At 38.9% G+C, this 19105-nt stretch overlaps 1 protein-coding gene across 2 annotated transcripts in view; it reads left to right on the forward strand.

Moving 5' to 3' along the window:
* Nucleotides 1-3525: 3525 nt before the first annotated feature.
* LOC127838080 (mucin-2-like) overlaps nucleotides 3526-19105 on the forward strand; it is a 31224-nt gene continuing 15644 nt past the window's right edge. Inside the window, exons 1-9 of one of the 2 annotated variants that reach the window (XM_052365647.1) lie at nucleotides 3526-3696; nucleotides 5408-5521; nucleotides 7863-7998; nucleotides 8265-8440; nucleotides 9666-9782; nucleotides 14585-14717; nucleotides 15300-15493; nucleotides 15748-16236; nucleotides 18753-18888. In XM_052365647.1, coding sequence (XP_052221607.1) covers nucleotides 3657-3696; nucleotides 5408-5521; nucleotides 7863-7998; nucleotides 8265-8440; nucleotides 9666-9782; nucleotides 14585-14717; nucleotides 15300-15493; nucleotides 15748-16236; nucleotides 18753-18888 — 1535 coding nt within the window. In that variant the 5' untranslated portion in view covers nucleotides 3526-3656. Of the gene's footprint in view, nucleotides 3697-5407; nucleotides 5522-7862; nucleotides 7999-8264; nucleotides 8456-9665; nucleotides 9783-14584; nucleotides 14718-15299; nucleotides 15494-15747; nucleotides 16237-18752; nucleotides 18889-19105 lie in introns of both variants that reach the window. The other variant, XM_052365646.1, reaches the window with a different exon arrangement.

The following is a 19105-nucleotide window of genomic DNA, read 5'->3' on the forward strand; positions in this document are numbered from 1 at the left end:
CTCAAAGTGTTTATCTTTTGGAATGTTTTTACCGATTTTAACTTGAACCAAATTTTAATTTGACAAACACGTGTGTGTTCAGGTATACCCGCATGTGCGTTAATTTTGGCTAAAAACGAGTTTTATAGACTTACACATTAAACCGTTTTCCGAAATATGACCTTTGTCCTATGTTTATATTTCAGACAACATAATGCCTTTGTACTGATCCGCGGAGGTTTAATGGATTGTAGTAAAATTGTGTTAAACAAATTACTATGGGAAAACCGCAGAACGTGTGGATGTGTATTTGTGATTTCCCATCAGATAAAATAGAATAAATACATTTCTCCACCTTTAAATAATTTACATATGGAACGACCGTTAACTGCTCTATGTTTTCATCTTTAAAAAAAACTTAATATTAGTACCTTTTGAATTTTCTCGAAACCATTTTGTAAAACAATTTGTCGGGAAAATTAACACACAAAAACAACAGTACATATTATTTAAAATAATAAATACTACTTATTGGTAGTAATGCAAACAAGTGTATTCTTGCTAAGCTCGAATATGAATAAGAATGTGTAGAATTACGAGATGTATATTATGTAGTCAATTTAATAGAAAATATCAACATCAGAGATTTGACAGCATCTACTGGAAATGATGAAAGGCTCGCTTGTTAATTATACGCAATTACACGCGACCGGAATTCAAGTTAAACAAACATGCAAATTAAGTTTTAAGTACAATATCGCAAATTTTAAGCACTATTGTAAACCGGGAACTGAGCTTAACTTAAATCAACATTTACCTAGTATTACCGAGACGCTAGCTAAACTGACATCAACATTGGCCTGGTATTACCGAGACGCAGGCTAAACTGATATCAAAATTGGCCTGGTATCTCCGGGACGCAAGCTGAACTGACAACATTGGTCATGTATTGCCGGGCCGCAAGCTAAACTGACATCAAAATTGGCCTGGTATTGCCGAGATGCAAGCTAAACTGACATCAACATTGGCCTGGAATTGCCGAGATGCAAGCTAAACTGACATCAACATTGGCCATGTATTGCCGAGATGCAAGCTGAACTGACATCAACATTGGCCTGGTATTGCCGAGATGCAAGCTAAACTGACATCAACATTGGCCATGTATTGCCGAGATGCAAGCTGAACTGACATCAACATTGGCCATGTATTGCCGAGATGCAAGCTGAACTGACATCAACATTGGCCATGTATTGCCGAGATGCAAGCTGAACTGACATCAACATTGGCCTGGTATTGCCGAGACGCAAGCTGAACTGACATCAACATTGGCCTGGTATTGCCGAGACGCAAGCTGAACTGACATCAACATTGGCCTGGTATTGCCGAGACGCAAGCTGAACTGACATCAACATTGGCCTGGTATTGCCGAGACGCAAGCTGAACTGACATCAACATTGGCCTGGTATTCCCGAGACGCAAGCTAAACTGACATCAACATTGGCCTGGTATTGCCGAGATGCAAGCTAAACTGACATCAACATTGGCCTGGTATTCCCGAGACGCAAGCTGAACTGACATCAACATTGGTCTGGTATTCCCGAGACGCAAGCTAAACTGACATCAACATTGGCCTGGTATTGCCGAGACGCAAGCTCAACTGACATAAGTCTGATAATGCGTTGACGCGAGCTTGACTTACATCGAAATTGGCTTGGTATTACGTATACGTGAGCTAACTGACATCGATATTGTTCTGGTATTGCGTTGACGCGAGCTTAACTGACATCGACATTGTGAGGTACACCGAGCTTAACTGACATCGACATGTGCCTGGTATTGCGTTAGTCAGATGACAGGATCTGATGACTTCACATACAAGGTCACTGTCAGATGCGGCGATCTTTGACTTCACATTAGAGGCTATAGTCAGATGACGTGATCTGATGACTTCATATAAGAGGTCACTGTCCGATGAGTGGATCTGATGACTTCACATATGAGGTCACGGCCAGATGAGTAGATCTGATGACTTCACATTAGAGGTCACGGTCAGATGAGTGGATCTGATGATTTCACATTATAAGTCACGGTCAGATGAGTGGATGTGATTACTTCACATTTGAGGTCACGGTAAGATTATTTGATCTGATGACTTCACATTAGGGGTGACGCTCAGATCACTGGATCTGATGAATTCACATTAGAGGTCACGGTCAGTTGAGTGGATCTGATGACTTTTCATTAGATGTCACAAACAGAAGACTGGATCTGATGACTACACATTAGAGGCCACGGTCAGATGTGTAGATCTGATGACTTCACATAAGAGGTCACGGTCAGATGAGTGGATAAAATGACTTCACATTAGAGGTCACGGTCAGATGACTGGATATGATGGCTTCACATTAGAGGTCACGAACAGATGACTTGATCTGCTGACTTCACATTAGAGGTCACGAACAGATGACTGGATCTGATGACTTCACATTAGAGGTCACCATCAGATGAGTGGATCTGATGACTTCACATCAGAGGTCACGGTCAGATGACTGGATCTGTTGACTTTACATTAGAGGTCACGGTCAGATGAATTGATCCGATGACTTCACATGATAGGTAACGAACAGATGACTGGATCTGATGACTTCACGTTAGAGGTCTTGGTCAGATGACTTGATTTGATGACTTCACATTAGAGGTCACGCTAAGATGAGTGGATCTGATGACTTCACATTAAAGGTTACGAATAGATGACTGGATCTGATGACTTCACATTAGAGATCACGGTCAGATGAATGGATCTGATGACTCGATCTGATGACTTCACATTAGAGGTCACGAACAGTTGACTGGATCTGATGACTTCAAATTAGAGGTCACAAATAAATGACATTATCTGATGACTGCCCATTAGAGGTAACGAACATATGACTGAATCTGATGACTTCACATTAAATGGCCTTCAAAATGTTGTGGTATAAACCATAACAAGTTTAGAACGAAAAATCACTTGAGCGTTTGTTTTAGTCATATAATGTACCTCTATTCAATAGTTATACACCTGGAAGTTAACTGTACATTATTCATTCGGAATGATATATTGATATATTGAATCAGCATTACCTTTTATATAATTCTGTGTTTTTAGATTTGATTTGCAATCAATTTTATTGCACGCAGCTAGACCGAGATTTTTAGTGCTCGGAATGTTTGTTTCTTTATCCCATATCAAAGCACGATCTTATTCAATTGCACGTTTCACTGATTGCTCTAAAGTAATTTCTACATGATAGGTTCATTTTGGAAATATCTCATATGATGGATGGCACGTGAAGATTAGTATGTACCTCGGCTATTATCAGCATCCTCCAACCCGATATGTTGATAACTTTCATTAATGTTTAAACAGTGTCAATAGAGATTAATAAATTTTATGAATTCGGTGCACACTTGTCAGCACATCTGATAACAGAAATATTTGGTTGTTAGTCATTGTTAGATACGGATTAGATAGTATTTTTAGAATTTAGTGTAACACTGGCGTATCTGCAAAGCATTTCTATAGAAGGTGCATCGGTGTCAACACGCTATCATCGATTAACATTAAATTTGCTGTATAGTATTATTATACAAAGTCAATAGCGAACCGATAGCTGCTAAATATATAAGGGGAAGGCATGCATTCTGCATGGAATATAATTTGGATTTTACCAATCGGTATGGGATAGAATGTTTGCTAATATAAATTTGTTTTGTTTTTCACATTAAATATATCACTTTTATTTAAGAATGTTTTAAGTGTTACAATGAGTCATTGAAATCATTACATAAATCATTCAATACATGCATATTAAATAATCAAAATGATCCGGGGCATTGTTAAATAAAAACATATCAAAGTTATATGTTTAAATTTCAGAAATGTTGTGCCCTTAAACTTGGTCTCAGTTACTAAGCCTGTCTTCATTTCCATCTTTTAATAGTCGTTTTCATCTGTATTCTTCCTGTGTTTACACGTATTCATCTGTATTGTATCCGTGTTCACATGTGGTCGTTAGTATTTTACTTGTGTGTACACGTGTTCATCTGTATTTTACTTGTGTTTACAGGTGTTCATCCGTTTTCTACTTGTGTTTATACGTTTTCATCTGTGTTACTTGTGTATACAGGTGTTCATCAGTATTATACCTGTGTTTACATGTGCTCATCCGTATTCTACATGTATTCACATGTGTTTATCTATTCGACTGTGTTCACACTTGTTCATTTATATTCTACTTGTGTTCACACGAGATCATATGTATTCTTCTTGAGCTTGTACGTGATCTTGTGTATGCTATTTATGTCCACATATGTTATTCTGTATCATACTTGCGTTTGTCCGTATTCTGTGTGTTCACGCTTACATATTCTGTGTTTATTGCACGAATGCGATATGTATTTTCAATGAGCGAGTGTTAATATAAATTGTACCGGCTTTAATGTACAAAGTACCAAAGTTCATTCGCAATTTATCAGTGTTATTTAATTTGTACATATGTTCATCCGAGATGTACGCCCTATTATCTAAACTGTACCACAGTGCCTTTACAAGTAAGAGAGTAATCCACAATGACGAGTGTTCGTTTACAATTTACTATGTTTACCTATAATGTACCCGTGTTCATCTAAATTTACCAGTGTTTATCTACATGAACCAGTGTTCATCAACACTTATCCGTGTTCATCTACATGCATCAGTGTTCATCTACATGCATCATTGTTCATTTACATGTACCCGTGTTCATCAACACTTACCCGTGTTCCTCCACACACATCATTGTTCATCTACATGAACCAGTGTTAATCTGCATGTACCCGTGTTCATCAACACTTACCCGTGTTCATCCACACGCATCAGTGTTCATCTACATGAACCAGTATTCATCTACATGTACCAGTGTTTATCTACAATGTAACAGTGTTCATCTACACGTGCCAGTGTTCATCTACCTGTACCAGTGTTCATCTACATGTACTCGTTTTCATCTACATGTACGCGTGCTCATCCACACGCATCAGTGTTCATCTACATTCACCAGTGTTAATATGCATGTACCCGTGTTCATCTACATGTACCCGTGTTCATCTACATGTACCCGTGTCTGCATATACCTCTACAATATCTGGACTGTAACTCACACCGAATCGAAGGATTCGGAAATAGATTGGCACACAATTAATGCGCGCAAGAATCGTATCAATATCTTCATGATCAAGGTCAAATGTCAAAATACAGCACTGTTTTGCTTAAACAGTGCGTTTTGAGTTTTCCGTTCTTAATTATAAGACTGCGTATCTCGCGCAAGATTCAAGAGCTACGTTCAAGGTCGGGTCAATATAGAACGTTTAGTTTTTAGTTCTTGATTTCTCTTGATTTCTCTTGAAGCCTGGTTGGTTACAGCCGGGAGCGAGGCTAGGTACGAAGGCGGCGACACCAGAGCGCACTCTTCCGGCGAATCTGTTCGTGATCTATTCCGAAGAGATGTATCAAATGTCACAAGTAAATACCTATTTTATTGGTTTCTTTTTTATAACAGAGACAGAAATGTACCTATCTAAATCTAATGAGACATTTTGATTTATTCACATCCACGTAACGTCTCTGTCACAGACATTGTTCATATTTGAGCTACACTATTAAGATATATAATTTCTTGCAAGTTATTTCAATATTTGATTTTTAATGCTTTTCACTACCTCTTTTCATTTTGTATGGCGTTCTTTGTTTTCAAAACTGCTTTTGAGTAATCTGCTACATGCCAGATTGTTCAGTTTACCCGGGCTATACTTTCTGCGTGGAATACAACCATATATAGATACATAGACAGCCATTACGAATACACGTAACATCTTAAACATGCTAACGATAACATTAAGAAAAGTTTCATTGTTTATTATTTATTTTACTTACCAATCGCACGGCGTTAATTTGGCGATCTGAATTCGTCAACGTCAAATGACCTTATGCCAGTAATGATTTGATAATAATTATTTCTTTTTTTAAAGCAATGGATCAAATTAAAGATATATTTCTTTTAATATGAGCAGTGTGTTTAAAACATTTTTTAGAAGATTTCGATTTTGTTGGATTCCATTAATTTTGTTCTACTATTTATCTTCAGAACATTCTATTGACTACATGCTAATTTCTGTGCTGTTGTTTTTCTGTGACGACAGTGCATTACAAAAATTGCTTAGTAACCACTGCTTACGTCGGTGTCACTAAAAATGTTATTAGTGAGTAGTTCGCACATAACATCTTGGTCGCTACACAACGCAGGGTCGCAGAGCAAGCCTGCCTGTTTGTTTTTGCGAGCGCTAGCATAGCAAGTCATATAAATAGCCGTCCACAAAACTGGCGGTTGCTTGAAACATTTCACATCCTTTTTAATGGACTAGAACACCAACGTGTCTATTCGCTATTTGAGCATGACCCTCAGTAGCTGTGCATGAGGGATGATATACGAAACGTTGTCTCTATTCATATTGTCCGTATGTCTCCTCTTTTTTGGCGAGCATCCATCTGCATAATATCAAGCTTTCACTTACGTAGCTGCATCTTGAGATCTCTTGTGTGGTCGACAATCTCTTTGCGCTGTTATATTCGTCGGAGACGAAAGGCAATACCGCAAGCTAGCCCCGTTTTAGTTGAGGACCGATGGCACAAGGCGTGGTGAAGATACAGATGGATTTATTTTACAACTTATATAGTGTTCCTAAATTCGATCTACTTTTGATTATATCTGTCTAAATCTGTCTTGTTTTATGAATAGGGCTGACTTTTTATGAAAACTGTTGTTCATTCTCCAAAAAACAAGCTATGAGCAAAATCAATTTTTGTTTGGGGTGTTAACTCGTTTCATTTCCTTCGTTATTCACTAACAAACCTTTCCCGTCAATCTGAGGTTAGAGTTTATGTTCTAAAATGAAGATGTTGTCATCCAATACTGTTTCAATCAATTTTATCATCGATGTAACGTTTAGTTGTTTCTATATTCTCCCTGAGTTCCAATGCCGGTTTAGATATTTTTGCTGTGTTGTCGTACCATATAAAAACGACCTTCTACGATTCCCATATGCGTCTGTTGATCTTATGATTGCCTTATACCATTCTAGTGTTAGTATAGCTTTTAAGCCTTTTTTTATATATATTTGTACTGTCTTGAGGCTGTCAATCTCGATGCATGTGGTTGTTTCTACACAATATTTTCTTTGCCCAATCGCTTCCTGAAGTAACTACGTACTTATCTTTACATACAACAACTTAACCCAAGCTCGTGTCTGCCTGTCGTATAAAATTCTTGTCATCTTTCACAATTTCCTAAAAAAAAGTTCTGCTTTTCTTCGGGTAGGTAAAATGGTATGCTTTTCTTAACATTAGAGACAACATCCGTCTTTAAAAGGTAAATATATAATTCCAAGCTGAAGATACGCTTTTATTTTGTATAAACATGCTTCGTTTAGTTATACTTAAATTTCCTGCTATGCCATTTTTCTCACTCCAAGTTCGATATGTTCCTGACCGAAGGTGTCTTCATGAAGCAAATGTTTTCCATTTTGCTTGGTCTGTTAGTGAATTTGCATTTTTACATATGTGTCTTTTTCTGTGAAATCTGGGCATAATGCATGTGCGTAAAGTGTCGTCCCAGATTAGCCTGTGCAGTGCGCTGGTATTTTTCGTTTAAAGGAAATCCCTTTTTACCAAAAATCTAGTATAAGAGGAAAGTGTCGTCCCAAATTAGCCTGTGCGGACACTTTGCGCACATGCATTATGCCCAGTTTTCACAGAACACGACCCATATATTCCTGATGCCTTTTGTTTGAGTTCGTTCTATTTCTAGTGTGTTGTAACTGTATGGACACAGAGGAAAACATCGCCTTCTGCTGCCGCGGTACCAAATCGGATCAATGTATCGCCCCGGCCATTTGCTCCACCACCGTGTACAACAACGGTACAAAGATATTCTTAGCTAAGCAGTAAGTACTTTTCGGTAAAAGAGAAGACATTTTCACAAAACACATTTTTTTATACGAAAATCAAGTCTAGCTGGAAAGTGTAGTCACTGATAAGGCTGTGCGAACTGCACCGGCTAATCTGGGACGACACTGTACGCATATGCATTTAGCCCAGTTTTCCAAAAACTTGCTTATCTGTGACGACATTTTACATTGCTCAAGACCAGTTTTCATAAAACGAGGCTAAAATGTAATTGATAGAATATTTGTCCGTTTGTTATTTTTAGATGCCTGCCGAAAATAGAGTGTATAAATCAGTGGGTGAACTCATCAACTACAACCGAGGGATGTGTCCTAAATGACAACTCACAGATACCCGTGGGCAAATACTGCACCTATTGTTGCGAGAATGAAAATCCGTTTGATGTCGATTTTTGTTTGAAACATACCTTGAGTTTCTCAGGCCAGCAAAACTACAGTATGTTTGATTCAATTATATATACGTATATTTTTAGCTCGGCTGTTTTCGGAGAAAACCCGAGGTATTGTCATAGCTAGCTCGTCGTGTTGTGTCGTCCGCGTCGTGCTAAAACCTTAACATTTTGTCAAGGTTTTGAAGATTGCTACCACCTAAAACTTTGAAACTTCATATGTAGATGCACCTTCATGTGTTCTACACGCCACACCCATTTTTTGGGTCACTAGGTCAAAGGTCAAGGTCACTGTGATCTCTAAAAAAAAATCAAAAAAATCTGACATGCTTTCATTTATTCCAAAATGCACCCGCAGCCGAGCGTTGGCACCCGTGATGCGGTGCTCTTGTTGTTGATACATGTTTATAGTAAGTTTGGCATTCTCGCATATTTAAAAAACTGAAAACAATCATTTACTCTCAATTCAATAACTTCATTGAACACGAATATTTCAACTTTTAACTCGAAAGACAGACCCTTTCCGAATGCATAAACTAAATTAACCAAACCTATTACTGCAATGCAATCGGTTTAACTAGTTATGAATTTTTAAAGGTAAAATTAGATTGAAAGAAAATGAGCCATTAATCCTTTCAAACACATGGCTTGGCTTGAAACACATGGCTTAGCTTGAAACACATGGCTTGGCTTGAAACACATGACTTCAAACACATGGCTGCAAACAGTTATAGTGCAAGTAAAAATATTCGTGTTCTTAAATTATCAAATATAGGCTTGCAACAGTTCATTTATTCCTTAATTGTATCGATAAGCTACTAGAAGTGGTAGTGGATGACTGTTTATATACTCTCAAGACGTTTACATGGGTTGTGTTGATCAAATGAGCTGCGTTCTAAGGAAACTGGGCTTAATGCATGTGCGTAAAGTGTCGTCCCTGATTAGTCCGCACAGGCTAATCAGGGACGACACTTTCCGCTTGTATGGTATTTTTAGTTTCAAGGAAGTATCTCCCTACCGAAAATCGTTAAGGCGAAAAGTGTCGTCCCTGATTAGCCTCTGCGGACTGCACAGGCTAATCTGGGATGACACTTTACGTACATGCATTAAGCCCAGTTTTCTCAGAACAAGGCTCAAATATTGGTGTATTGTGATTCTCCGAGAGTGAGGATCGAGTTTTGGACTTCCTGACCACAAGGCGGACACTAAATTCACTTTGTTTCCTTTGAAAATGTGTATGTTGTGTGTTTCTTTCAGGTTTCACTTCGATCAGCCCTTCAACAACGACCAGCCCTTCAACAACGACCAGCCCTTCAACTACGAGCAGCCCTTCAACTACGTCCAGCCCTTCAACCGGAAGCAGCCAAACCACTCGTGAGCTTAGCGTTTTCTTGTAATTAATCGTGGCCAAACCAAGCTATTTTAAAGTGAAGCGCTGAAATCATTCATGTTGTTACGGAACTGTTAAGTGTTCAATTTATGTAAAAAACAACACTATAAATAATTTATGTATAGGTTGAGCATAGAGCATTATTTTCATGTTGATAATAATAATAAGATTTAACATGAAACCCATTTTTGAATGTTAGGTAGATGTTTGCAATATGTTTATGACAATTCCAGAATTTGTTTTGAATTGTTTTAAATTTGGAACCTCTATTTTCCGCCTGTTTACAAAGCGCGAGGAATGCGCACAGGTTCGGGACTTTTTTGCGTAGTAAATGGGCAGTCTTGCAACCATAATTCATTCTCTATTAAAAGATAAGAGAGTGCCGTGTTAAAATTACAGTTATTTAACAACAATCATTGATAAAAAATATAAATTGAATATAGACACACCATTTTAACGTATTTGAACAATCGTACAAAACTGACATATGTGGGAACCTCTATCATGCGTACATAACTGACATATGTGGGAACGTCTATCATGCGTACATAACTGACATATGTGGGAACCTCTATCATGCGTACATAACTGACATATGTGGGAACGTCTATCATGCGTACATAACTGACATATGTGGGAACGTCTATCATGCGTACATAACTGACATATGTGGGAACGTCTATCATGCGTACATAACTGACATATGTGGGAACCTCTATCATGCGTACATAACTGACATATGTGGGAACGTCTATCATGCGTACATAACTGACATATGTTGGAACCTCTATCATGCGTACATAACTGACATATGTGGGAACGTCTATCATGCGTACATAACTGACATATGTGGGAACCTCTATCATGCGTACATAACTGACATATGTGGGAACCTCTACCATGCGTACATAACTGACATATGTTGGAACATCTATCATGCGTACATAACTGACATATGTGGGGACGTCTATCATGCGTACATAACTGACATATGTGGGAACGTCTATCATGCGTTCACAACTGACATATATGGGAACCTCTACCATGCGTACATACCTGACATATGTGGGAACCTCTATCATGCGTACATAACTGACATATGTTGGAACCTCTATCATGCGTACATAACTGACATATGTGGGAACCTCTATCATGCGTACATAACTGACATATGTTGGAACCTCTATCATGCAAACATAAGTGAGATATATGGACAATCTATCATGCGTACATAAATGACATATGTGGGAACCTCTATCATGCGAATATAACTGACATATGTGGACCCTCTATCATGCGCACATAACTGACATATGTGGGAACCTCTATCATGCGTACATAACCGACATATGTGGGAACCTCTATCATGCGTACATAACTGACATATGTGGGAACCTCTACCATGCGAACATTACTGACATATGTGGGAGCCTCTACCATGGGTACATAATGACATATGTTGGAACCTCTATCATGCGAACATAACTGACATATGTGGACCCTCTATCATGCGTACGTAACTGACATATGTGGGAACCTCTATCATGCGTACATAACCGACATATGTGGGAACCTCTATCATGCGTACATAACTGACATATGTGGGAACCTCTATCATGCGAACATAACTGACACATGTGGGAACCTCTACCATGGGTACATAATGACAAATGTGGTGACCTCTATCATGCGTACATAACCGACATATGTGGGAACATCTATCATGCGTACACAACTGACATATGTGGGAACCTCTACCATGGGTACATAATGACATATGTGGTGACCTCTGCCATGCATACATTATTGACACGTGGAAACCTCTACCGTTCGTACATAAATGACATTTATGGGAACCTCTACCATACGTACATAACTGACTTATTTGGGAACCTCTATCATGCGTACATAACTGAAATATGTGGGAACCTTTACCGTGCGAACATAACTGACATATGTGGGAACCTCTACCATGGGTACATAATGGCATATGTGGTGACCTCTATCATGCGTACATAACCGAAATATGTGGGAACCTCTATCATGCGTACATAACTTACAGATGTGGGAACCTCTATCATGCGAACATAACTGCCATATATGTGAGACCTCTGTCGTGCGAACATAACTGACATATGTGGGAACCTCTATCATGCGAACATAACGGACATATATGAGACCTCTGTCGTGCGGACATAACTGACATATGTAAGATCTCTGTCGTGCGAACATAACGGACAGATGTGAGTCCTCTATCATGCGAACATAACGACATATGTGAGACCTCTGTCGTGCGGACATAACTGACATATGTAAGATCTCTGTCGTGCGAACATAACGGACAGATGTGAGTCCTCTATCATGCGAACATAACGACATATGTGAGACCTCTGTCATGCGAACATAACTGACATATTTGAGACCTCTGTCATGCGAACATAACTGACATATGTGAGACATCTGTCGTCCTAACATAACTGACATATGTAAGACCTTTGTCGTCCGAACATAGCGTTCATATGTGAGACCTCTTTCGTGCGAACATAACGGACATATGTGAGTCCTCTATCATGCAAACATAACTGACATATGTGAGACCTCTGTCGAGCGAACATAACTGACATATGTGAGACATCTGTCGTGCGAACATAACTGACATATATGAGACCTCTGTCGAGCGAACATAACTGACATATGTGAGACATCTGTCGTGCGAACAAAACTGACATATATGAGACCTCTGTCGTGCGAGCATAACTGACATATGTGATACCTCTATCATGCGAACATAACTGACATATGTGAGACCTCTGTCGTGCGAATATAACGGACATATGTGAGTCCTCTATCATGCGAACATAACGACATATGTGATACTTCTGTCATGCGAACATAACTGACATATGTGAGACTTCTGTCATGCGAACATAACTGACATATGTGAGACCCCTGTCGTGCGAACATAACTGACAAATGTGAGACCTCTGTCGTGCGAACATAACGACATATGTGAGACCTCTTTCATGCGAGCTAAACTGACATATGTGAGACCTCTGTCATGTGAACATAACTGACATATGTGAGACCTCTGTCGTGCGAACATAACTGACATATGTTGGAACCTCTATCATGCGAACATAACTGACATATGTGAGACCTATGTCATGCGAAAATAACGACATATGTAAGATCTCTGTCGTGCGAACATAACCGACATATGTGTGACCTCTGTCGTGCGAACATAACTGACATATATGAGACCTCTGTCGTGCGAACATAACTGTCATATGTGAGACCTCTGTCGTGCGAACATAACTGACATATGTGAGACCTCTGTCTTGCGAACATAACTGATATATATGAGACATCTGTCGTGCGAACATAACTGACATATGTGAGACCTCTGTCGTGCGAACATAACTGACATATGTGAGACCTATGTCGTGCGAACATAACTGTCATATGTGAGACCTCTGTCATGCGAACATAACTGACATATGTGAGACCTCTGTCGTGCGAACATAACTGACATATGTGAGACCTCTGTCTTGCGAACATAACTGATATATATGAGACATCTGTCGTGCGAACATAACTGACATATGTGAGACCTCTTGTGCGAACATAACTGACATATGTGAGACATCTGTCGTGCGAACATAACTGTCATATGTGAGACCTATGTCGTGCGAACATTAACGACATATATGAGACCTCTGTCGTGCGAACATAACTGTCATATGTGAGACCTATGTCGTGCAAACATAACTGTAATATGTGAGACCTATGTCGTGCGAACATAACTGACATATATGAGACCTCTGTCGTGCGAACATAACTGACATATGTGAGACCTATGTCGTGCGAACATAACTGTCATATGTGAGACCTCTGTCATGCGAACATAACTGTCATATGTGAGACCTATGTCGTGCGAACATTAACGACATATATGAGACCTCTGTCGTGCGAACATAACTGTCATATGTGAGACCTATGTCGTGCAAACATAACTGTAATATGTGAGACCTATGTCGTGCGAACATAACTGACATATATGAGACCTCTGTCGTGCGAACATAACTGACATATGTGAGACCTATGTCGTGCGAACATAACTGTCATATGTGAGACCTCTGTCATGCGAACATAACTGACATATGTGAGACCTCTGTCGTGCGAACATAACTGACATATGTGAGACCTCTGTCTTGCGAACATAACTGATATATATGAGACATCTGTCGTGCGAACATAACTGACATATGTGAGACCTCTGTCGTGCGAACATAACTGACATATATGAGACCTCTGTCGAGCGAACATAACTGACATATGTGAGACCTCTATCATGCGAACATAACTGACATATATAAAACCTCTGTCGTGCGAACATAACTGACATATATGAGAGCTTTGTCGTGTGAACATAACTGACATATGTGAGACCTCTGTCATGCGAACCTATGTCGTGCGAACATAACTGATATATATATATGAGACCTATGTCGTGCGAACTTAACTGTCATATGTGAGACCTCTATCATGCGAACCTATGTCGTGCGAACATAACTGACATATGTGAGACCTATGTCGTGCGAACATAACTGACATATATGAGACCTATGTCGTGCGAATATAACTGACATATATGAGACCTATGTCGTGCGAACATAACTGACATATATGAGACCTATGTCGTGCGAACTTAAATGTCATATGTGAGACCTATGTCGTGCGAACTTAACTGTCATATGTGAGACCTCTGTCATACGCTTGTTCACAGAGTGTGAGGAGTGTGACGGAGCCAGCTGTGGTCAGATTCCCAGCTCGGTGGTCACGTGTAATGCCTACGAATCCTTCTGCCTCAACGTGCTACTCGTGGACGATTACGGCAACTTCAGCATCATCAAAAAAGGGTAGTCATAATCATACAAATTTGCAAAACATTTCAGCCTCTCTCTGGGAAAACGGAGCTTAAGTATACGCCTTAATTGTCGTTCCATATTAGCCTGCTTAGTTCGCACAAGCTAATTAGGGACGATATATTACGTTTCTCTGTATTTTTCGTTTAAATGAACTCTCTTGTAAGATGAAACCAGTTTATGCGGAAAGTGTCGTCCCTGATAAGCCTGTGCTAGTGCTAATCTGGAAAGAAACTTGACGCAAATGCGTTGAGCCCCGTTCTACCAGAGCGCGACGTATTCAACGGTTGCGTGGAGTTGAATAAAATACATTAAAAATATCTTTTTTTTTCCCCTCTGTTTGCCTTTCTCATACAAGCTGTATAAGATGCATTAAATTGATACTTAGATGAAAGTAGATAATATACGTTAAACATACAGTAATTTAAGATCGGTATTACATAAATAGTCAGAATGTTACACCTTGTTGACTCTCTGTTCATATCGTTTGGAAACGTTAAGGTAACACACTACATGCATTTGGTTTGTTAGCAGCATACTGGTCCACACACCATGACATGTACCTGACTGTTCCAGATGCTCGAGCAGGTATGAATGCCTATACGACCACTCTCACTTGCATGCTGATCCATGCGAATTCCATGGAATTCCCGGTACCCCAAGTTTCGCCCCTGGCACAGAGCGCCTGTGTCAGTTTTGCTGCAACGGCACGGGCATGCGTGGCCCGTGCAATACACAACCCGTGCCTCAGAACACTATCGATTTCGATCGTAAGTTTGTGTAAATTGTCAATTAACTGACCGATGATGATATTAGTTCCTATTCAGAATATATACAATGCAGTTATTCCATTTATGAATCATGACATTTGCTAATTTCCTCATTTTGCATGATATCTTTTATTTTAAATATATTCTAGTTATTTGAATAATATCAAATAAACTTTACAACAACATACAATTATTTATAGTTTTATGATATTAGTGTCATACTTGTGTCGATCTATAAATTACAACGGCATCAGCTAGCGCAACACAGACGACAACGCTGAGTATACATCCTATCACGCAGACGAAAACGTCGGTTACATCTGCTACAACGCAGACTACAACTCTGAGTACACCTGCTACCACGCAGACGACAACTCTGGGCACACCTGCTATCACGCAGACGACAACGCTGCGTACACCTGCTACAACACAGACGACAACGCTGGGTACACCTGCTATCACGCAGACGACAACTCTGGGAACACCTGCTATCACGCAGACCACAGCTCTGGATACAGCTTTAAACAATTCAACTCCGAACACGCAGACCACAGAGCTGATACCTCCAACCCATCACATCGTGATACCCCACACGCATCCCGCACCTACACGAGGCATTTCAACAATAACTAACAGTACGCAGCCTAGTGTTCATACGACGGTAATGCCTTCGTCGTCATCCACGACAAGGAGGACCACGACACCTCCCGCCCCGGGACATTACACCCTTCCTCATGTAGCAAGTATGTACATAGCCGGCACCATAGCTTAGAGTTTTTATTCTCGTGTGCGGCATTTTTATTTAGAATGTTTGCATGGAATGACAGATTATAACTTGCACAATTAAAGGGGCCTTTTCACAGATGTTATCATGTATTGAAGTTTGTCATTAAATGCTTTATATTGATAAATGTAAACATTGGATCTAAACAGCTCCAGTAAAAATCAAGAATACAATTAAAGAAAGAAAAAAGTAACCCTCAACTGGACTCGAACCACTGAACCCTGGAGTAAAAGTTTAACGCTTAGGCCACTCGGCCATACAATGAGTGATGTATTTTATACTTTATATTAGCAATCCTCGCAGTTTCACAAAATATACCGACAACAAAAGAGCTCTCCAAATTATCTAATCGTTTCGCGTTGCAACGCTTTATAATTTTCAGGTTTTTAAATCGTCAAAAGATGCATAAAATGGATATTTTGGAGTATGGTTTATGTTCAGTATTACTGTTTCCTCACAAATATCAGAACAACAACGAAAATTTGCGAATCTGGAATAATTATTTCAGTTTTGTAAATTTACCAAAACGTCAAAAGGCCCCTTTAAGTCCGTATGTATATAATTATGTAACAACTTCTAAACTGAAAAGGATTTTGAAAAGGTAATTGCTTAGCTGACAGTTAAAAAAAAACAAAACAAAAAAAAACGAACTTTTTCGTCATTGTCCTTTCCTTTAGTGTTGGCTAAATTATCTCTCAAACGCACACATGACATACATATTACATACGAGTTGAACCAACGATTACTACCCTTGCTTTCAGCTTGATCTAAATGCATTGCTTACATCGGATATGAGAAAGCGATTGATTGCGAATTTTGCAGTATATGTTGCGACACAAGTAACCAATTATTTTTTTTATTTTGTAAAAGGTGACAAATGGGAACACGACATTAAGGAAGTAAAAGAATAAGTGCCAGTTGGACTGTTTTAAGGTCGAACAGTAGTTTGACAAAGGAATCCCAACTTCTGATATAAAGATATACATTACTGGTTGTTATTTGTGTCATAATGTGTACGTTGTAAACGTAGCTACATCATTTGATGCAAGGGGCTGTTGGTGCAAATCTCAGTCATATGTATGTACCATCATCCCATCAGTTCGAAAAATGAAATGAAACTTTGCCTGTATTCCACTAAATGCAAGATATTAAATATATAAACAAGATAATTTGAAAACGCTTTAATCGGTAGAAGAGTGTTGGGGTGGACACATAGATTGATTTCGACCATCTCAGCTTGAAACGTGGAATTTAGGAACAACTTTAACAAAGGAAATTTATATCAAATCCATGTATTTGGGAGGCAATTAAACGATTCGATTATATAGTCATTTTCTAAATTAAATGGGATAAATAATAAGGTCAGAAAATTAAGTAAAATATGATATGTGTACATTTAACACCATATATACATAAAACAAAGTTTATGAGTACACCCGGTCCATCGAACCTAAAATTCACCTTGACACCAGAACAAAAATTAAAGTCATACAATAATGATGACCAAGAAATCTTAAATCTAAATATAATCACTCAGCATAATCCAAATTAAAAAGTGTCGCATGCATTTTATGTTCCATTACACAATGCAGCCAAACATCGCACCTCATTTTTTTTTTACTTTTTCATTTAACTCAACAATGGATAAATAAATGTTACCAATAAACCATACAGTGTATAAATTGCTTATAGTTATGTTGCTGTTTAAAAAAGCGGCCTGTCTAAATTTATTTCTCACACAATGATGCCATTTTAACTTTTTTGCGGCTGGTTAAACTTGTGGACGGTTTGACTTGCATTCACCAATTATGGTTCCCGAGGTTACTGTTCTATTCCGGAGACATATTTTAACAGTGTTTGGTTAAGCAAACACAGTAAAAAGACATTGATGAAACAAAATATTTATTTCGACCAAATTGTAAAAATTCATCAATAAAATAACAACTCCTCAGAAAAATTGCAAAATAAACATTTCACTGAATAAAGACCGCCGCTCTTCATTTTGGCTCTCCATGAACACTGCCCAATTGGTTGGCTCATTTGTCAAACACAAATGTACGGGTGCAACTACTAAACTAAGTTGACGGACTAAACGATTTAAACAGATACACTCAGTATCGATTTTGTACTTGTCGATTCCACTAAATTTCTGCTAAGTGATACACTTTTGTCTAGAGGTAATCACTCGCTTTACAACGTAAGTCTAAATCCTTGCTGCGCCCAAACATACACATTCATTTGAATTAAGAATTACAACATACTTAGTAGATGTTAAGTCTAATTTTTGTGGTGTCAACAAATTACAAAAAGATACAGGGGCGCAACGAAACGTATCCCACATCTAGCACTATTCGCCATAAAACAAGTACCTGGTAACCAGTAAAATTGTCATATCGTCACTTCAACTTTGAAAGCCAATTGGCTTATCAAATGGACGATATCCCCAATAAATATATTTCACCGGTTGCGTTTCAGCCCAGTGCGCAGTGTGCATGGGACCGCCTGAAATCTGTGAGCAGCTGACTCGCATAGTGCAGTGTAACCCGCCGAACAACTACTGCATCAACACGATCCATAACAGGGTCGACGGTACGCGGTCTGTCAACAGAACGTGAGTACTTTAACGTCTTGAACTAGAAACATATTTAAACCATATTTTACCATAAACTATTAGCACACCATATACCATCACCACGTGCAATGTCACAATCAACAACGCGCAACCAGCAGCAGCACAGCCAATAGCAGCAGCAACACAGCAACATATCCGCTACCTTAACAGAACAGAACACAACTGTATAACGACTAGTACAAAGTTCATCGTCTGG

The sequence above is a fragment of the Dreissena polymorpha genome, chromosome 7 (genome assembly GCF_020536995.1).
Source record: "Dreissena polymorpha isolate Duluth1 chromosome 7, UMN_Dpol_1.0, whole genome shotgun sequence".
Lineage (NCBI taxonomy): Eukaryota > Metazoa > Mollusca > Bivalvia > Myida > Dreissenidae > Dreissena > Dreissena polymorpha.